Raw genomic sequence first — 22,178 nt, 5'->3', positions numbered from 1 at the left:
AATAACACGAGCACAACACTCCAAATTAAAAAGTAAGATTTTTCTTTATTCTAAAAAAACACACAAGTTTTAGACCAACACAATACTTTTTCAAGCAATCAATAGTAGCATAGAATGTGATTTATATAAGAAAATAGCATCATGTGATCAATTAAAAAGGAACTGTACTTTCAACAAACTGCATAAATCAATAGTACAGACAAACGTAAGAAACTGTGTAACATATCTTGTCCGAGAATTCTGCTTTTTTTCTCCACTAATGAGACACTTTTTCCTCTCACTTCCTTTTCAAATAGTTTTTAATTCATTTTTAAAAGAATTTTAAATAGGGTATATTAGGGAAAAAGGGAAAATAGGGAAATATTAGAAAACTCTTACTACACAATTCCAAATAGTAGAACATAAAAGAGATCAAGTCAGATCAGTAAATATCTTATAAATACACAAAAAGACAACTATCCTAATAAATTGTTAGGCGTCGGTTTCCTATCACTGCACAGCAGGAATCCCGAGCCTTGCATTCGGCGGTCTCCCATTCCTCTCTGGCCGCAGAGGAGGCTGCTCAGCAGACTCGTTGATCCCGGCGCTCTGCTCAGACAGGCTCTGTTGGTTTGGTTGCTGCTGCCACCTCTGGTCCAGCTATAGCAACGCATGCTGGTCAGCAGCGAGCTAATCCAGGGACTAAGTCCTCCTTTCGGTCCACTGAGCATGCCCATGGGATGATCTCTCATTGGAGATCGGAGGTCACATGCTCAGGTCCTTTTCCAGCTCGGATTGGACCATCAGGAAGGCCAAGAAGGTCCCAGAAGGACGTGGCTATAAAAGGTTCGCAAGGCCGCCCGGCCATGTGCTAGTATAGACTGCATTACCAGACTATGAGAAGTGAGTGTTGTATGCATGTATGAATGTCTCTGGTGAATGACTCATTAAGAAACCCCTACCCTTGGTACGCATGTGTTGTGCAGCCTAGCCTGTTAAGCGCCCAGGCGTAGGTGTAGGTAGAGGCAGAGTCTGAGACTAACATCAGTATCCACCAGTGGCTCTGCACACCACGGTGCACGTGCTCAACACTCCACCTTAGTCAGCAGCTATAGTGGCGTCTGCAGGTGCGACGCCGCACGCTCAGTAGGTCTAGCGGGACTCTGACCCCGTGTCCTTGGGGCAGAGTTCTGTGACCGCATTCTGTGTGCTTCGTTGCCGAGCTCTGTGAGCTAAACAGGCTCCGGCATTCATGTTCTGCGGTAGTGCGGCTCTGTGAGGTAACAAGAGTTCACCCTGTACACACCTTGTGACGTTAACCCGCGTGTGTTCTTCCTTTATACCGCCATATAGCGTCCGCCATTACCGAGCAGCAGTTACCATCTCTGCACGGTGGATCCTGGGCTGCAAACGCACCTAATCCCCTTTATTATTTGGTGCATTCCACCAGCCCGTAACATAAATGTATTCTAATGCAAATACAAAGAGAAAAAAGAAAATACCTAAATCCAGGCCGGACCCAAATCTATTTTCTAAGTGGCTGTGTTGATGTAATTTATCTAAGATGTCAGAGAATTTCGGTACATCTACTCTCTTCCACCAAGAAGCCAATGAAGTCTTAGTAACTAGAAAAACATGTGTAATGACCGACTTAATCGATAAATCAACATTTTCAAGGTTCAGTGATAACAATGTCATCTGAGGAGTAATGACAATGTTGTTATTAACTAAGGTGATAATATGTCGTGTGACTTCTTTCCATAATTTCCTTATTTTTGGGCAACTCCAGAATATATGGTATAGGTTACCTGGCAGGCCAAACCCCCTCTTACAAAGAGGCGAGTTGCCTTGATTGATATGAGCTAAACGTGTTGGAACATAATACCATCTCAGTAATATTTTCATCAACATCTCTTGCAATGACATTGAGATATTTGAGTTATAGGTATGTTTGATGGCATACTCCCACTTCTCTTCTGACACTTACATATTAAATTCTAATTCCCAACAATGGATGGAAGCGTTTTTAACAAAAACTGTATCTCTATTAAAATAATCGTTAATATTTTTAAGACTCCATAAAATTTTGTGGTTGGGACTTCCAAAAAGAAGTGAAACAATTTTTAAGTTAATAGCTCTACTTTTTAATAATTTTTGAATATTCTCTCTTACAATTACAAAAGAGAAAAATTCCGATGAAGGCAGATTGAAATTACCGTATATACTCGAGTATAAGCTGAGATTTTCAGCCCATTTTTTAAGGCTGAAAGTTCCCCTCTCGGCTTATACTCAAGTCATAGACCAGGGGGTCAGATGGGGGAGGGGGAGCGCGGCTGTTAGATCATACTCATCCCCTCCTGGCGCAGTCTCTGCAGCCCCTGCTTCTCAGATGATCTCTGGCGCCGCAGCTCTTCCTGTGTTTAGCGGTCACGAGGTACCGCTCATTAAAGTAATGAATATGCGCGTATTCATTACTTTAATAAGCGGTACTACGTGACCGCTGAACACTGGAAGGAGCTGCTGGCACTGGAGAATCAGGGACTGCAAAGATGTGCCAGGAGGGGGTGAGTATGATGAGGGGCCACTCTGTCTTCCGCGTCCTCTGGCTGTGACGTTCAGGTCAGAGGGCGCGATGATGTGTTTATTGCGTGCTCTCTGCCTGAACAGTCACTGTAGAGACCCGGAAGACAGAGTGGCGCGCGGTGGTGCAACGGTGACTGGTGAATATTGCAGATGCTGGGGCCCTGAGCCAGCGGCAACACCGGCACCTGGCCCCCATAGCGCGCCGGTGTCCCTGCCTGCTCAGAACACCGGCACCTGGCCCCCAGCGACGAGAGGTAAGTATGTCATTTTTTTTAATTCGCAGCAGGGGCATATTATTCTATGGAGCATTTTATGGGGCCATAACCTTTATGGAGCAGCATATGGGGCATAGTCTATGGAGCATCTTATGGGGCCAGCAAGATATATGGAGCAGCATATGGAGCATCTTATGTGGCCATCAAGATATATGGAGCATCTTATGGGGCCATCAAGATATATGGAGCAGCTTATGGGGCGTATTCTATGGAGTATCTTACGTGGCCATAACCTTTATGGAGCAGCATATGGGGCATATTCTATGGAGCATCTTATGGGGCCATAACTTTTATGGAGCAGCATATTGGGCAAATTCTATGGAGCATCTTATGTAGCCATATCCTTTATGGAGCAGCATATGGGGCATATTCTATGGAGTATCTTATGTGGCCATAACCTTTATGGAGCAGCATATGGGGCATAGTCTATGGAGCATCTTATGGGGCCATCAAGACATATAGAACAGCGTATGGGGCATATTCTGTGGGGCATCTTATGGGGTCATAACTTTTATGGCGCAGCATATGGGGCATATTCTATGGAGCATCTTATGGGGCCATCAAGATATATGAAGCAGCTTATTGGGCATATTCTATGGAGCATCTTATAGGGCCATAACCTTTATGCATTATATTGGGCATCTTATGGGGCCATCAACCCTTATGGAGCAGCATATAGGGCATATTCTATGCAGCATCTTATGGGGCTATTATTAACCTTTGTGCAGTGTTATACGGGGCATATTTTGCATGAATCATCTTCTGGGCCCCATCATGAACTTTATGTAGCATTATATGGGGTGTATTTTGTTTGGAGCATCTTATGGGGCTATCATGAACTGTATGGAGTATTATACAGTATGGGGCTCCTGATTCAGTATAGATATTCAAAAACATTTAACCTACTGATGTCTCAATTGATTTTACTTTTATTGGTATCTATTTTTAGTTTTGAAATTTACCAGTAGCTGCTGAATTTCCTACCCTAGGCTTATACTCGAGTCAATAAGTTTTCCCAGTTTTTTGTGGCAAAATTAGGGGCCTCGGCTTATACTCGGGTTGGCTTATACTCGAGTATACACAGTACTTGAATTCAACCCCATTATTTATGTCACCAACTTTTTTTATTTTAACATCTGACCAACTATTAGGTAATGAAAATTTTAGTATAGTAGCTAATAATAGAGGAAAATTCTCGATATGATTCATTTTGAATTCCTTTCTTGCTAATTTCATGAGTCGTTTCCAAGCAGATACAATGGGATTAAAAACAGGATGCGTGTGATCTTTTAAAGATAATTTAAAAAGGTATTTAAGAAGAAGATCCTGCAAGGAATTGTAGTTATTATGGGCTAATTCTAAATGAATGCAGGCTGGGAGAGAATTCTCCCTAAGCCAATATTGACTATGTTTAATAAGCATAGCTTGGTAGTAAGCCCAAATATTAGAGAGACCTAGGCCTCCGTTATATCTCCTTTTATAGAGAATTTCAATGGCAACCCTTGCCCTTTTTTCTTTCCAAACAAAAGATTTAATTAACTTCTGTATTTTAATTATAAAGGATGTATGGATAGCTAGAGGTATTGTCCTAAACAGGTATAAAATTTTCGGTAAAATAAAAGATTTTACCACCAAGATCTTGCCCATTAATGATAAATCAGTAAGTGAAAAATTGGAAAAATCCCTGGAGATTGTTTTAAGAATATTGTCTATATTAACGGGAAATATTGTCTTTATATTATTTGTAATGATGATTCCCAAATATTCAATTTCTTTTTCTTCCCATAGAAAATTAGTTTGACTCTAATTGTCTGATGGTCAAGGTTAAAGTGTAAGATTTATGATTTGTGTGGGTTGTTTTGAAAATATTAGACTTTTAATAATTAACAAGTCTAATAGAGTAAAGCTGTAATAGAATTGATGGGATCAGAAAGTGACATGAACAAATCATCCACTAACATACCTATTTTGTAATGCCGAGGTTGAATTTTGAACCCAGTGATAAGATAGTTTAGTCTGATTCTCTCTGCTAAAGGCTCAATTGCCATAACAAACATCAAAGGGGACAAAGGGCACCCCTGTGTCATTCCGTTTGTTATAAGGAATGTTCTAGACAAGTGGTTGTTAAGCCCCCGTCACACACAGGGCCGCTAGCGAGATCGCTGCTGAGTCACAAGTTTTGTGACGCAACAGTGATCTCTGTTGTGAGTTCATTTTCCCCTTCACCATTGAGGTCTGATGAACTCCCTCTAATGGTGAAGGAAGGTAGTGAGGCTGATTACCAAGCATCTGGGCAGAATGATGATGACTGGGTGACGGGAATTGCTGACTGGATATAAGGCAGCCGATGCCCTTCTGCCTTGCTGGTGATCTCGCTGAGGGATTCTAGGAGACCAGTCTGATTCCTGCTCCTCAAAAGCTAAGTTTTCTGCTCTGTTTTTTGCATTTGTGTTTTGGTTTTGTTTTCCTTGATTTTTCTGGATTTCTGCCATTCCCTGCTGGGGTGTGCTGAATTCCTTTTTGCTCTGTCTTCAGAAAATACCTGAGTACTGATAGTCTTTTTGAAGCCTAGCGTCTTCAGGGCTTTTTTCCCTATCAGCTGTTGGCTCTTGTTTTGATATGGTTTTGGCGGATTACAGACAGCAGCTTTTCTATCCTGTCCTATGTAGTTAGCTTGGGCCCCATCGTTTGCTCAGCCTATCTTTCTATCTGTTTGAGTGTTTTTTCATCTTGCTTCACCGTCATTATATGTTGGGGGCTGCCTATTGCTTTGGGGTCTGCTCTGGGGCAGTTTAGATTTCCCTTTCTGTCTTTAGGCTATGTAGTTCTCCGGCTGTGATCGAGGGGACTAGGGCACCGTAGGAACCCCCCACGGCTACTGCTAGTTGTTGTTGATAGGTTCAGGGGTCTGTAATCCGATAGCTGCCAACTTCTCTGGTTTTCTGGACTTAGCTAGTATTTCTGTTTTTGCCTCCTACGGTGACTCATTCATAACAGATCTCACCAGCGAGATCGCTGTGTGTGACACTTATCAGCGACCGACCCCCCCCTGCTAGGTATCGCTGATCGTGCTGGAATGGCCTGGACATTTTTTTGGTCGCTGGTCTACCGCTGGCCAGCACGCATCGCTGCGTGTTGCAGGCGGGAGACCAGCGATCAGCGAGCTGGAGCTGGTAACCAAGGTAAACATCAGGTTTCTAAGCGCCGCGCAGCGCTTAGAAACCCAATGTGTATGTAAGATACCAGCGTGCTGGTGCAGGGAGCTGGTAACCAAAGTAAACATCGGGTTTCTAAGGGCCACGCGGCACTTAGAAACCCGATATTTACCTTGGTTACCAGCTCCTGCAACAGCGTGCTGGTATATTAACGTACACTGTGGGTAACTAAGCGACGTGCTTCGCTTGTTACCCGCGTGTCGCTGTCCTGATCGCTGGTGAAGCTGCCTGTTTGACAGCTCACCAGCGATCATGTAGCGACACACCAGCGATCCTGACAAGTTCATATCGTTGTCTGGATTGCTGGTGAGTCGCCTTGTGTGACGGGGCCCTTAGTCTAAACTTTTGCATTAGGTTCCGAATACAGGGCAAACACAGAGAAAACACGCTTGTCTTCCAAGCTTGTCATCTACTCTGAAAAAAAAAAACAGTTCAACTCAGTCTCTCAAGTCAAGATGGAACTGCTAGCATAGTGAAGTGTCAGGTTACATACACAGCCAAAGTAGAGGGCACGAGCTGCTGAGCTCAGTGATTGCCTGCAGCTGTGATGTGAGCTGTCAACATGTCATCACCGTTGCAGCCAAAACACTGAAATGGGAGAAGTAGTGTTGAGCCAGGCTATGCCCAATGAGGTATCATGTGTCGATTTGTACTGAGGTGTGCAGCCATGGTGAGCATTGACCAAATATGAAAGAGCAAGGACGTCCAAGTCATACATGACTGACCAATGCAGTTAGTGTATCATCCCAATTGCAAGATTTGGCTGGGAGATGTGGACACTCATAAAAGCAGACATTAGAAAAATTGATGCCTTTGAGCTGTTGGTGCTGGAGAAGACTTTTACAAATCCTATGGACTCCTTGGATCACCAACAAAAATGGGCTTGATCATATTCACCCAGAGTTATTCCTTGAAGGAAAGATCACCAAACAGAACCTGACCTATTTTGGATTTGTAATGAGGACAAATTGATTAGAAATGGAGGTGTTACTTAGAATGGTTTGCAGTAAAAGAAAACGGAAGACCAAAGGCCTGTTGGCTGGATACCATCAAGAATGACACTTTCAAAACAGCTGTAAATAATGCAGAGCGCCACGTAGAGTAGTACTATATTACCAGTGATATAAAAAGACCCAATAAGTGTTAGGTCTCACCTTGTGTGTTTTTGAAAGTCAAAACAGCTAATTGCTTGTTGTATAGAGATGGCCAGGCATCTGGTGTCCTTTTTGGGAGTTGCCTGAGAGCAAAAAAACTGTAATGGTTTAGAGTGAGACAAAAAACAATATGGTTATAAAAATAACCAAAACAGAAAAAAATCCCAGACTCCTGTGCTTAAAGGGATTGGTCCGAAGGTCAAATAAATTATAATCTAACTCCATCTTTATTTAGTGCCATAATCTAAACTAATTTCTTATATGCTTGCATTAAAAATTCCCTACTGTTCTCTAACTACACTTTCTAACAGTTTTTGTATTTTGGTTCCCTACTGTGAGAACTTGTGAAGCTCCTAAAGTGAACCCGCAGGATCACAGCAACGAACCTCCCCTGGGTGAGCTAGCCGAGTGAGGACCGCCCTTCCTACAGGGATGGTCAGGGGCAGGCCCAGGGGAGATTTTCACCGTGACGGCTGGTACCAAGGGACAATCAGTAGGAGACACAAGCGGAGGAGACAGAGCGGGATGTTATTGAGGCAGGAAGAAAAGACCGCAGGGAAGAACCTCAGTCGGTACGAAGGGGGTAGGCAGAGGCAGACTACACAGGAGGTGAATGGTGACGCAGCTGGAGGCAGGCGAAGTCTGGAGCAGGCGAACACTATAAGAGAAAACAAGAGCAGCAAGGTGAGGGCACAGGAGAAAGTAGCGCTGGAGCGCAACAAAGAGCAGGTAGCCAGGAGGTACAGAGGTGCAGGGAAGAACAAGGATATGAATCAATGACAGACACAAATGATAATCAGGCGTAGCCTACAGGAAGAGGCTGCCTGAGATAGCTGGAGCGCACCGCAGGACTTCCGGTTCGGGGTCCCCCTGGAACATAGAAATCTGAGATGCGTGCGATCGCAGCCTCAGCTGCGTGATATGCGCGCTTGCGTACACGACGGATCCCCGGAGCAGGCCACGAGACCGGAAGCAAGGATAGCGAGCGGCGCGCACCCACTCTGGAGGTACGCCAGGATGCCGCGGACAGGTAAGTATGACGGGGAGCAGGGGGGAGCGGTGTGAAACCTACTTTCTGTGTGATGACACTTCATTTGAGTATCTAACTGTATCCCTGGATACTTAAGCAAAGCGTCATCAGGGGGCAGAGGCTGCGGTCCCTGTAGCAGCCCCTCCCCTCTCCCTAAAACAAAATGTCATTAGGGGCCAAGGCTGCAGTTACTGTCACAGCCACTGACCCCTTCCTGAAATGAAGTATCATCAGTGACACTCGTTTAAAGGGCAGCGCTAGTCCCTGTGCGCTGTGCTCAGTGCTCAGTTTGCAACGTCTGTAGCAAGCTCCGTAGTAGTGAGCCAGCAACACAGAAGAGAGTGCACTGTCAGAGTGTAGTGTCAGAATACCCGGCGGCGAACAGAAAACATGTCACGCTCGTGCCTTGGCTGAATGGCATGAGCTGGGGTTTTGTGGGCCCACTGTCCCACAAACCAGACTACCCTGGAAGGGGCGTGACTACGACAGCTACCTCGGTCTTCACTGGAGCCTCTGATGGTGAGGTCAGGCTTGTGCGGCAGGTAGCTGTCGGGTGCCACTCCAGGGTGGTGTCTGGCTGTGGCTGCTGATCCCACTCGGGGATAAGTCACTTGGACAGGTGCTATAGACTGGCAGGCAGGTAGACACGACAGGCACGGCTGAGACACTGGGCAAGCAGGCATGGCTTGGAGACACTGGGCAAGCGGGCACGGCTTGGAGACACTGGGCAAGCGGGCACGGCTTGGAGACACTGGGCAAGCGGGCACGGCTTGGAGACACTGGGCACGGCTTGGAGACACTGGGCACGGCTTGGAGACACTGGGCAAGCGGGCACGGCTTGGAGACACTGGGCAAGCAGGAGTGGAATATGAGAGACAGGTTTGGACCTGTTCACACAGGAGGTGCAGGTATGGATAGAGGCAGGAAGGAGTGGAATATGAAGGAACAGGTTTGGACCTGTTCACACAGGAGGTGCGGAGTAGGCTGGACTGCAAGGGAGCCGTGCAGGCAGAGCGGCTAGGGAGCCGTGCAGGCAGAGCGGCTAGGGAGCCGTGCAGGCAGAGCGGCTAGGGAGCCGTGCAGGCAGAGCTGCTAGGGAGCCGTGCAGGCAGAGCGGCTAGGGAGCCGTGCAGGCAGAGCAGTTGGGAGCAGAGCCTCTGATAGGGAGGACACAAGGAAAGACACAGCAGAGAAGGAACCTCAGACATAGAGACTGACAGACAGAGGTAAGACTGAGTTCAGACAGAGACACAGGGACAAAGACACAAGGACCAGGATATTCTGCCTCCTGGCAGGCGGACAGAGAAGTACTAAGCAAGGTACCAAGACACAGGAATACGCAATAAGAACCTTCAGAGAAGGCAAGACATAGGACAGGGCCTGGCTAGCTCAGCAGCAAGAAGCTAACTGAGTTTAGACATTGCACAGGCAAAGGTCAGTGAGTGTGGCGAAACTAAATAGTCAAGGGCTCTAGGTGATTGGTAAGGGACATATTACACAGGTGCACCCTGACTGCATAAGAACCAGAGAGTTCAGGCGCCGCCCCCCTATACGCACAGGAAACATGGAGAGCAAGCAGGAAAACAAAAGGCATAGCACCTGGAGCTCAGGGCTGGCAACAGACAGAGTTCACAGCATGGCTTGAAGCAGAAAGTAAGTTGGTGTGCGGGGAATGGGAGGCCATGCAGTGATGCCAGCAGGGTTGTTACAGTACCCCCCCTTTACGGCCCCTCTTCCTCAAGCCTGCCAGAATGACCTGCAGAAGGAGTGTGGGACCACACACAGTCCAGGCTAACATGATATTCATCAGGTCGAATAAATTATGTGTGCCATCAGGAATCCCAGATTGCCCGGTTTCTTGGTGCCCAAGGGAGTCAGTTTCCAACACAGAGGGTACAAGGACTTCTTCCTCCAGATTGGCGAAAAGCGGGGCCCTGGCAGCTTCAGACTTCACCCCTACATCAGCCGGCCAGCTAGAAACTGAAGACACCTGCACAGTCAATTTTTAGGCCGTTATTCCAAGAAAATTGGACCTCCTCCTCCAGATGGGTAAAAAATGGAGATAGGCCACTGTTCTCACCTCTTCATCCACCTGCCACATGGAAGTTGGAGGCATACATACGGGGAGCCACTTCTGCCTGTTACCTGGAAAAGACTGGGCCACTTCTTTCAAGTTGGCGAAGGAGTACTGCTTAATCCTGGGACCTTCACCCACAGGCCATAGAGGAGCCGAGGGCATCCACTCAAGATCCATCTTCAGCCCACTATCCTGGGGAAGACAATCAATCGACAGGGATGTTCCTGGGGACAGGTCATCGGAGGTGTGCGGAGAGGGCGCCACTGCTTTCTTTTCTTCAGTGACGTCAGCACACCATGACTTAATAACCGGCAGATCAGGTGGAGAAGGTGACAATACAGAACACTGGCCTTGCAGTAGTGGAACTAGGAACCTCTGTTGGCTAGGTAGTTCCAAATGCAGCACCACGCTGGGTCTTTGGACCGGAAGGGGCAGTAGAGTACCCGGCTCCGAACGACCAGTGGGCAAACTATACAGCAGGTGGAAAATAAATGTCTTCGTGTATAACGCTCCAATTAAGAGTTGTAGTTGACCCCTCAGTACTGGACTGTTCACAAGCAGGGCTCGGCCATCACCAAACACCTTGAAAGGATTCTGGAACTGTGGAACAGCAACCCAACACAGACTCCGTCTGGCTTGCAGCTTACATACAACTGCAGGGTCGAAACTCCCACAAGGCACCGGAACAGTCACAGATTTTAGTGGAGTGGAGGTACTCTCACCAAGGGCATTCTCTCCTACTGACCCAAGGTTCTGGAGCTTTGGCTTCACAGGGCAGACACCGTCAGGATGTTCCTTCTCAGGACTGGACTCTGGCGACAACCTAGCCAGCCCCTTTTTCTTAGACCTCTTGGATCTTGCACGGGGGCTGTCTTGGCAGGTGGTGGAACAGGTGGGTCATGGACGGTCATAGACGGATGAGACGAATTAGCCTCGGGTTCTCTTCGTCTGGTCCGTTTCTGGAAGCTTGGGGGGGAAGACTCTTCAGGAGACACTGTATTTGGCTTGTCAAAGGCTTTGCAAAAGGCCACCAGGAAGGCCGGTAAGCTCAAGGTGATAGGATCCCCCGCTTCCCAAATGGGGTGAAAGCCACTGTAATGCATCTCCTGTTAGGTAGGACATTAGTAATCCTACCTTTACCCAATCGCTGGCGAAGTAGGGAGCATGCCATTGAAAATAGCGTAGGCACTGCTCCATAAAGGCACGAAACTGCTTAGGGTCCCCATCATATCTTGGCGGGTCCGAGGGAGGTTCATCTTTAGGTATGCCAGCCTTTAGTTGAGCAAACAGTCTATTGGAGACCACAATGGTGGGTGGAGCAGTGAAGGATTGGGCTTCAGACCGGGTAAATTTATTTGGTTGCCCATACTGGCAAAAAAGCTCATCTTGTTCCGAGAGCGAAAGGACATGGGACTCAGCGGGGACCATGGCCTGTGCAAACTGTCACACTCGCGCCTTGGCTGAATGGCATGAGCCGGGGGTTTGTGGCCCCACTGTGCCACAAACCAGACTACTCTGGAAGGGGCGTGACTACGACAGCTACCTCGATCTTCACTGGAGCCTCTGATGGTGAGGTCAGGCTTGTGCGGCAGGTAGCTGTCGGGTGCCACTCCAGGGTGGTGTCTGGCTGTGGCTGCTGATCCCACTCGGGGATAAGTCACTTCGACAGGTGCTATAGACTGGCAGGCAGGTAGACACGACAGGCACGGCTGAGACACTGGGCAAGCAGGCGTGGCTTGGAGACACTGGGCAAGCGGGCACGGCTTGGAGACACTGGGCAAGCGGGCACGGCTTGGAGACACTGGACATGGCTTGGAGCCACTGGGCAAGCGGGCACGGCTTGGAGACACTGGGCAAGCGGGCACGGCTAGGAGACACTGGGCAAGCGGGCACGACTTGGAGACACTGGGCACAGCTTGGAGACACTGGGCACGGCTTGGAGACACTGGGCACGGCTTGGAGACACTGGGCAAGCGGGCACGGCTTGGAGACACTGGGCAAGCAGGAGTGGAATATGAGAGACAGGTTTGGACCTGTTCACACAGGAGGTGCAGGTATGGATATAGGCAGGAAGGAGTGGAATATGAAGGAACAGGTTTGGACCTGTTCGCACAGGAGGTGCGGAGTAGGCTGGACTGCAAGGGAGCCGTGCAGGCAGAGCGGCTAGGGAGCCGTGCAGGCAGAGCGGCTAGGGAGCTGTGCAGGCAGAGCGGCCAGGGATCCGTGCAGGCAGAGCGGCCAGGGAGCCATGCAGGCAGAGCGGCCAGGGAGCCGTGCAGGCAGAGCGACCAGGGAGCCGTGCAGGCAGAGCGGCCAGGGAGCCGTGCAGGCAGAGCGGCCAGGGAGCCGTGCAGGCAGAGCGGCCAGGGAGCCGTGCAGGCAGAGCGGCCAGGGAGCCGTGCAGACAGAGCGGCCAGGGAGCCGTGCAGACAGAGCGGCCAGGGAGCCGTGCAGACAGAGCGGCCAGGGAGCCGTGCAGACAGAGCTGCCAGGGAGCCGTGCAGACAGAGCGGCCAGGGAGCCGTGCAGACAGAGCGGCTAGGGAGCAGAGCCTCTGATAGGGAGGACACAAGGAAAGACACAGCAGAGAAGGAACCACAGACAAGGAGACTGACTGACAGAGGTAAGACTGAGTTCAGACAGAGACACAGGGACAAAGACACAAGGACCAGGATATTCTGCCTCCTGGCAGGAGGACAGAGAAGTACTAGGCAAGGTACCAAGACACAGGAATACGCAATAAGAGCCTTCAGAGAAGGCAAGACATAGGACAGGGCCTGGTTAGCTCAGCAGCAAGGAGCTAACTGAGTTTAGACATTGCACAGGCAAAGGTCAGTGGGTGTGGCGAAACTAAATAGTCAAGGGCTCTAGGTGATTGGTAAGGGACATATTACACAGGTGCAACCCCCTATACACACAGTCAGGAAACATGGAGAGCAAGCAGGAAAACAAGAGGCATAGCACCTGGAGCTCAGGGCTGGCAACAGACAGAGTTCACAGCATGGCTTGAAGCAGAAAGTAAGTTGGTGTGCGGGGAATGGGAGGCCATGCAGTGATGCCAGCAGGGTTGTTGCAGAACAATTGGTATCCTGTCATTGCGCACAGTTTGTGCTGCTCTGTTACCGACTCGTTACTACTGATCTGAGCCGGCAACAGGCAGCACGCATTTTGCATTGTGCATATTGCATTGTCATTGATGATACTTTACTTCAGGGAAGGGACAGAGGCAGTGACAATGAACGCAGCCTCTGCCCACTGATGGCTCTTCGTATTAGGGAGGGGATAGGGGCTGCGCCAGTGACTTCAGCTTCTGCTCCCTGATGATGCTTTGTTTTAGGGAGGCGGCAGGGGCTGCAACAGTGACTGCTGCCTCTGACCCCTGATGATGCGTCGTTTAAACATCCCAGTATGTCATTTTGTTGTCATTTATATTACATGTATAAACACAGTCATTAAAAGAGGATTCCCTAGACTATTCATAGCCCAACTGAACGGGAATAATGTAAACGTTATCTAAAACAGTTGCTCACTCATTTTGCTTTTTTTTTTCCTTCCGGCATCAGTATAATTCCATATGTGGAGGTAAATATGTCGGATTCGTTATAAATCTTTGTACAAAAGTATAATTTAAACCTCTGTATGAAGAATAGTACGATGTAGACGCTTTCGTTTGCGGTGTGAATAGCTCCAGAGTATTATTCCCTTAACAGGTTTATATTTCCACATCATATAAACCCGACTGTGCTTCATAGATTTCATTAAACTACATAGCAATTGTTGTCAAGCTTTTTATAGAATCCGTGAAGGACTGTGGATAAGGGCCATTTGTCGCCTTCCCTACATAATATATAGTATTACAGATGATAATGTTTCATAAATTGACTATGTATTGTTGTAAAAAGAAATTCTATGGCAGAGTAATGTATTTCCTATCATTACATGTATAGTGTTGCATAAAAAAATCTCTAATTTATTTAATTAAAATCCACTTTATACTGATGCTAATGAACAATTCTCCGGGTTTTTCGTTAGTAACCCAAGTGATAAAGGCTTAAAGCAATCTTCTCTTCATCCTGGAATGACTGACAGTAAGGTAAATGTAGAAAAGACTTTCTGACCATCAGATCAATATAACGTGGTCTGTTGCGCATATTTTTGCCATCCGTGAACGGATATTATTATAGGTATCTTAATACCTAGGTATAGATTTTTACTCTTGGGTTTATCTCTTCTTTATGCTTAAAAAAATCTATAAATGTGTCTTCAACTATGACCTATGATATTTAGATGAAATATACAATATTTAGTATTAAAACCACCTGCCTAACATTGTGTAGGTCCCTCACCGAGCTGCCATAACAGCTCTGACGCACCTTTGGAGAAATTAACTCCTTTGAAAGTGTTGTGCTATCAGACATAAGCAGTAGATACCTTAAAGGTTTTTTTTCTCATCATAAATAGGGAAAATTGCAAACTGCTTTTACAAAGAGGCAACTTTGTAATGTTCTTGTCATTAAAAATCCTCTTCGTTCTCAGAAAGGAAGTGATTTTTAATTTTATAGTTCATTGCTTGTTGCCTAGGTTATCTGCCACCGCTACAGGCTATCAGCAGTGACTGGACTCTTAGGGAAGGAGCCCAAAGCTTACAAGCTCTTCTCTAGAGCTTGTAAGCGTGGTTCTGAGGCTGGAACTAGTAGTCTTCGGTGTTACTACAATCCTCTGATGCTGCAGTGACAAAGATGCCTCTGTTTGTAGCATTGGATAGCGCTCAGTTTGAGCTAGCGGGCATGGCGATGCTGCTGGTTTTTGTCACGTCTCCGTCAGATTTGGGGCCTGCTGTTCCGGTCGCAGCCACTAGGAGGCGCCGGACGGCCACTTTGCCGTCAGACTCGGGGACGGCTGTGACTGCCTCGGCCACTGGGAGGTGCCGTGGTTCTATTATGTCGCCGTCAGACTCAGGGCCTCTGGTCCCAGCTTTAGCCACTAGGAGGCGCCGGTCTGTCACGTCACCGTTGGATTCGAGGCCTGCAGTTCCGGTCACGGCCACTAGGAGGCGCCGGACCGCCACTTCACCGTCAGACTCGGGGACGGCTGTTCCTGCCTCGGCCACTGGGAGGCGCCGTGGTCCACCGGTGAGTTATGGTGGTGACAGAGAAGTGGCTCCTGCGCAGGCATCTGGTGGGCGCAGGCTCCGCCCCTCTGTCAGTCACCAGGGGGTTACTGCATCACCGTCTGGCCTGGTCCTGGGGGCGGCCCTAATGGCATCACCAGTCCAGGAACCTGTGAGGGATGACCTGATCCCTCAAATACCTTGGGACTGGTCTTGCAAGCCGCCGGATATATTCTTGGTTCCCCTGTGTGTTACTTAGTGATTGATTTCTGTTTGACTCTGACCTCAGCCTGGATTTCTGACCCCTCTATTGCCTGACGATTCTGTACTTCTGCTACTCTCCTGGTTTGTGACCTTGGCCTGGATATTCTGACTCTGCTACTTCCTAACGATTCTGTACCTCTGCCGCCCTCCTGGTTTTTGACTCTGACCTTGGCCTGAATTTGACTCTGCTATTGCCTGCCGTTTTTGTACTTCACTCTGACGACCGTCCTGCTCTGGCCGCTGCTCATATTCAGACAGCTACCTCCTGGGCTCTGTTGTAAATCCAGATCCATGTATAGGGGTAAAGGGTATCAGTGTTTCTCGGGGTGTTGCCTGGCTGCAGCCCAGAACCGCAGACGGACGTTACAGTTTTGAACGATCAGTCAAGCAGGAGCCCGATGCCCCCAGCAAGCAGGAAGTCGAGAGGCAGAGGAGCAGTGCATCCCTGCTGAAGAGGACCGTGCAACCTGTTAGTTGTGAGGTGTGGTCTCAATGGATTGGACTTCTTTTTTCAGCACCTCCCTCAGATTCAAGATTGGATTGAGTTATGGGAAATTTGAATGTCAAGCCAACACCTTCAACTGTTTGTCATGTTCCTCAAACCATTACTAGACAATTTTAGCAGTGTGGTGGGGCGCATACTCCTGCTGATAAAGAGGCCAATGCCATTAAAGAATACCGCCGCCATAAAGGTGTGTACTTGAAGATAGGTGTCAAAGTGTGGATGTAATCTGTCCTACAGTCTTGTTTCTGTGGCACTGAACCTGAATGCTTCCCATGTTAAGCCCGATAAGGAATCATCAGTCCACCACTTAAGGTAGGCGCTGCTGTTTTGGATCCAGTTAATTAGTCATCACAGTTTTTTCTTTTGTCAAAGTTGCTCAGATCATCACATTTGCTAATTGTTTGCCTTTCCATGTTCTATTACCATATGTATGCCCGTGTAAATATGTAATATATATAGCAGCTATTTCTTTCTTCTTCAGACTCAGGGACTTCTTCAAAGCGCTTGGAACCAGTTTACTGTGGCCTTGGATATTGATGCAAGAAGTATTCTGGGATTTGAGGGTCGCTCTATTGTAAATTTGCAAATAGGGGACACGTTTGCTGCTCTGCAGGACATGAATGCTGCATTAAAGGTGATCATGTTCATGACACATCACAGTGTTTCTAGAAGAGATAAAAGTGTCAGGCATCAGTGAATACATTTCATGCAATGTTTCGTGTAAACTTCACTGCCCAATAAAATAAACATAGGTATTTGATCTGTCCTTCTGTTTAGCCATTCTGGAGCTGTAGCTATTTTATAGCTAGGTGACAACTAATATGGCCACATCCCAGGTCCAACATGGTCTGTTACTTATTTTTTCTGGACACTTGAATGACAGATATGCCTCACTCATGTATCTTTTGTTTCCATATCTTGAAATATCCCAGAAACTTTGCAATATTCTCAACGCTATTGGACCCGCCAAGGTTTGACTGCAAATGCATTTCAGGAAAAAGGTGCTTTGGTGGCGATTTTGCTATCATTTTGTGGCAGCTCTGCCATCAGTGTCTTCAACTATAACTAGCTAGCTTCCTAGCAAAAACCATCCACAGAATGATCATGCTGCTTCTTTTATCAGCTTTGTGGTTTCCGAACCCTGAACCTGTTAAAAGAAGGGACCTTAGATGTAACGTGTGCACAGCAATGTCGTGTTGTCATCGCTGTGCATTAAGTTAATTTTTTTTTGCAGCACTTTTTCAGGTGGGTTCCAAGCAGAAGCCGTCTGAAAAAGTCCCGTCACCCAGTTCAAGACGTCACCCTTGAAAAGATTTTTTACCACTGGCAAATTGAACAAAGTTAGTTTTCTTCTGTGGTTTTATAGTTTTTGTACTCATTAGTACTTAATTTTTGCCATCCAGTCATTAAAAAAACAGAGTGACAGAAAAGGAGAACTTTTGTAGTTTTTACACTGGTGTTTTTTTTTAATAATAGAGGAAAACAAATGCCTTGATGAAGTCTATGTATACCAAACTACTTAACCTTATTTTGGTCTGTAAAGTATGGCTTCTTTAGGCAACCCATCACATACAAATCTATGTCATCCATGTGGTCTGATATATTAATTCCAATTTCATTATGAAGTTAGAGAATTTAGCAATAAGAAGTTGTTTATTGTTTCATAGATTGAAGTGGTGGAACAGTTGTAGAAGTGTTAAATATTAAGAAGCTATATCATGGATTTCTTGTATACTGTATAATGCCTTGTACCATACAATGTGTGATTCACCTTGCACATATGGCATGTGTTGGCAAGCCATTGTCTTTATTTTACTTGGGAAATACATGCCATTATATGCATCAGCACAATATGGAGGATTACAGTAAGAACAGAAATAAACAAAACTGAGACATCATACAGTGCAGATTACAAAGGAAATGCATGCACATAAACAAATTATGATAGCAAAAGAAGTACTCCCATATATATATATATATATATATATATAATAAAAGTGTGTATATATTTATGTACTGTAGCATGAATGTGTTAATATACTCTCCGAGTCATGCTGCGCTCTGTATGACCCAGAAGTGGCTTTTAGAGTGTAAACCTATGAAGCTTCAGAATGACGTGCAGCAGCGTGATGAGGTGCTGTTGACGTCATCACACTGCTGCCGGGGCCGCACAGGCAATGGAAATTTTGGCACCGGTAAGCACTCCAGGAGGAGCTGAAAATTAAAAGTATTGTTATTTTAGATGAGTTTGCCAGAAAAGGGGAGAGTTGTGCTACTACGAGGGCACTTAATATGGCAATATGGGACATTATGAGGCAGTTTGGCACATTATGGGGAGATTAAGGGGGGATTGTGAAAAGGAGCATAGTATAACGAGGGACAGTATAGTCTGACTTGGAAAGGGGCAGTTTGGGGGAGATATGGGAAGGGACAGTATGTGGGAGACAGTATGGAGAGGGGCTGTTTGGGGAATATTACACAGAGGTGCATTGTGGGGTGATATTTTGAAGAAGAGCAGTGTGTTTGGAGGAGGAAGGTATTTTGGAGAGGGGCAGTATGGGAGTATTTTGAAGAGGGGCATTGTGGGGGATATTTGAAGAAGGTCTCTGTGGGGGGTATTAGAGAGGGGCAGTCTGGGGGGAATATTTTGGGGGGTATTTTTGTAAGAAGCACAGTGAGGAACAATCATTTATTCAGGGGCAGAACATAGGAGATATTTTTATTTAAAGATGCTTTTATTTTAAGAGCACCATATCGATTTGTGCTGCTGAAGACGGAGAAAAGGGAAGTCTGGAGAGAAGCTCTGGGTGTGAAATCTCATCATGGTGTCTTTGTTACATGGAGGTAAAAGGGATAGGAGTGACCCCAATCAGAGAAAATGTCACCTTTAAGGTACTTAGGTGTAAATGTTTATTTGTGATCTTGCCTGCGTCTCATCAGCACTGTGGTTCTTGTATGGTCCACAGTCTGAGGGCTGGCAACAGCAACTCCCAATATCTCCCTACCACTGTTAAGGACATACTGGGATTTGTTGGTTCATGCAAGATAAATTTATATGGGGCTAATCTGACATTACAAATGATCGCTGTACTAAGCTTGGCACTGTATAGATGTACTTGACGGTGTTTCTTTCACAGCATGTATGTACTGATGGTGTTTCCGGCACTGCATTCATTTATTGACCTTATTTCTGGCACTGCATTCATGTACCGATGGTATTTCTGGTGCTGCATTCATGTACTAACAGTGTTCCTGGCAGTGCACTCATGTACTGACGGTGTTTGTGATGCTGCATTTATGTACTGACGGTATTTCTGGTGCTGCATTCATATTCTGACTGTGTTTGTGTCAATGCTTTCATGCACTGATGGTGGTTCTGGTGCTGCATTCATGTACTGGCTTTGGTTTTGATGCTGCACTCATGTACTGATGGTGTTTCTGGCACTACCCTCATAGCTAACAGTGAATTTGATCTTGTACACATGTAGATATCTATAACGTGTTTCATGTCCACATTAAACCTTTAAAAGTGTCAAAACGTAGAGATTTGAGATTATGAGTAGGATTGCTGAGTTTCTGCTCCAAAAAATCTGTTTAAGTTAGTGTGTGTTTACAGCTAACAAACGGGCAATCCCTTCATGTGTTGCAATTGTCAAACAGCCGTGAGACATGCATTGGCAGCAGCTCAAGCATATTTTTCGAGCACGTCGAAAATGCTCGATACGGACATGAACGTGCTCAGATAACACCGTTTCTGAACACGCTCTCTCATCAATAACACACATTTAATTAAAAAATATAGATGAGAGTGCTTCTATAAAACAGCGCCATTCTGTTTTTCTGCTTAACACAGTCTCCCCTGTAACTATTGGATACTCCTACACCCCTTCTTAGCAGTTAAGGATCAAGTCATTTGGCCCAGCCTCGTCATCGGCCTCGAACATCTGTTTCTGCAGTTAATGGCTTTGCTAACAATATTCTCAGTACTCAGTTGGGTAGTTCTTTAAGTCCAGAAGTTTCTTTCCCTTCAAGATCCCTCAAAGAATTCAACTTCACATCGATATGCCAGGCACTTGTGTGAAAACTTTCCAACAGTGTGAGTTCAGGACATATTTGGTTTTCATTAATGGATTCAATTCCTTCTTTTGCAGCCTTTAATGGCTTTCCCTTCTGAATGCTGAGATTTGTCTCCCCAAGATGTTGGTACGTTGACAGTGTTTGCATCATTGAGAGACTTACAGGTGGTTTACCTTCATTTTCTCTTGTTGAACGCCATGGTTCTGTATCTGGGCTGAGTTGTATCTGCTCACTTGTAGTGTTTGGGCTTGTGCTGATTACAACCATTTGTTCCGAAACAGTCTGATCATTCTTAGTTGTCTCTTCTTATTTCCAGTATGTCACAATATTTTTGGATCCTATGTCATATTAGGTTTTTGCAGTTCTTGCTTTCTGGATGTCTGTGACCCAGACATCTGTGCCATGAGTGGACATAGTCATTATGCCCATGTTTGCAGTGTCTCCTCTATCATTTTACAAGACATACAAAAAGAAAAACGAAACTATATGCCATAAAATCAAAAATGTTTTATTATAAATCATTAAAAATGCATTGCCAAACAGTGCGGTATATGTAGGAGCAAATACATGCAAAAAACGACAAAAAAGGCCTATAGACCAGGTACCTAAAAAAAAAAAAAGGCTCAAGGAAAAGAGTAATACATAAAGGTACAAATCCTACAATGAATTCATCATAGAAAGCCAGTATAAGCCCAGATCCTATGATAATGACAAAGTGTATAAAGCATACAGCAAAAAAGGATAAAAATCCAAATAGCAAAAAAAAAAAAAAATATATATATATATACAGTGCCTACAAGTAGTATTCAACCCCCTGCAGATTTAGCAGGTTTACACATTCGGAATTAACTTGGCATTGTGACATTTGGACTGTAGATCAGCCTGGAAGTGTGAAATGCACTGCAGCAAAAAAGAATGTTATTTCTTTGTTTAATTTTTTTTTAAATTGTGAAAAGTTTATTCAGAGGGTCATTTATTATTCAACCCCTCAAACCACCAGAATTCTGTTTGGTTCCCCTAAAGTATTAAGAAGTATTTCAGGCACAAAGAACAATGAGCTTCACATGTTTGGATTAATTATCTCTTTTTCCAGCCTTTTCTGACTATTTAAGACCCTCCCCAAACTTGTGAACAGCACTCATACATGGTCAACATGGGAAAGACAAAGGAGCATTCCAAGGCCATCAGAGACAAGATCGTGGAGGGTCACAAGGCTGGCAAGGGGTACAAAACCCTTTCCAAGGAGTTGGGCCTACCTGTCTCCACTGTTGGGAGCATCATCCGGAAGTGGAAGGCTTATGGAACTACTGTTAGCCTTCCACGGCCTGGACAGCCTTTGAAAGTTTCCTCCCGTGCCGAGGCCAGGCTTGTCCGAAGAGTCAAGGCTAACCCAAGGACAACAAGGAAGGGGGTCCGGGAAGATCTCATGGCAGTGGGGACATTGGTTTCAGTCAATACCATAAGTAATGTACTCCACCGCAATGGTCTCCGTTCCAGACGAGCCCGTAAGGTACCTTTACTTTCAAAGCGTCATGTCAAGGCTCGTCTACAGTTTGCTCATGATCACTTGGAGGACTCTGAGACAGACTGGTTCAAGGTTCTCTGGTCTGATGAGACCAAGATCGAGATCTTTGGTGCCAACCACACACGTGACGTTTGGAGACTGGATGGCACTGCATACGACCCCAAGAATACCATCCCTACAGTCAAGCATGGTGGTGGCAGCATCATGCTGTGGGGCTGTTTCTCAGCCAAGGGGCCTGGCCATCTGGTCCGCATCCATGGGAAGATGGATAGCACGGCCTACCTGGAGATTTTGGCCAAGAACCTCCGCTCCTCCATCAAAGATCTTAAGATGGGTCGTCATTTCATCTTCCAACAAGACAACGACCCAAAGCACACAGCCAAG

The 22,178-nt window shown here is 46.2% G+C and overlaps 1 protein-coding gene across 2 annotated transcripts in view; it reads left to right on the top strand.

The window, feature by feature from the left end:
* TTC6 (tetratricopeptide repeat domain 6) overlaps positions 1-22,178 on the top strand; it is a 226,777-nt gene that overhangs the window by 183,439 nt on the left and 21,160 nt on the right. For both annotated transcript variants that reach the window (XM_073554184.1, XM_073554183.1), the window contains exon 29: positions 16,674-16,826. In XM_073554184.1, coding sequence (XP_073410285.1) covers positions 16,674-16,826 — 153 coding nt within the window. The remainder of the gene's footprint in view (positions 1-16,673; positions 16,827-22,178) is intronic.

Source organism: Dendrobates tinctorius, unplaced genomic scaffold (assembly GCF_039654945.1).
Source record: "Dendrobates tinctorius isolate UK_male_01 unplaced genomic scaffold, ASM3965494v1 ptg000208l, whole genome shotgun sequence".
Lineage (NCBI taxonomy): Eukaryota > Metazoa > Chordata > Amphibia > Anura > Dendrobatidae > Dendrobates > Dendrobates tinctorius.
Note: the sequence above shows the minus strand (reverse complement) of the source record. Positions and strands in the feature narration are given on the sequence as shown.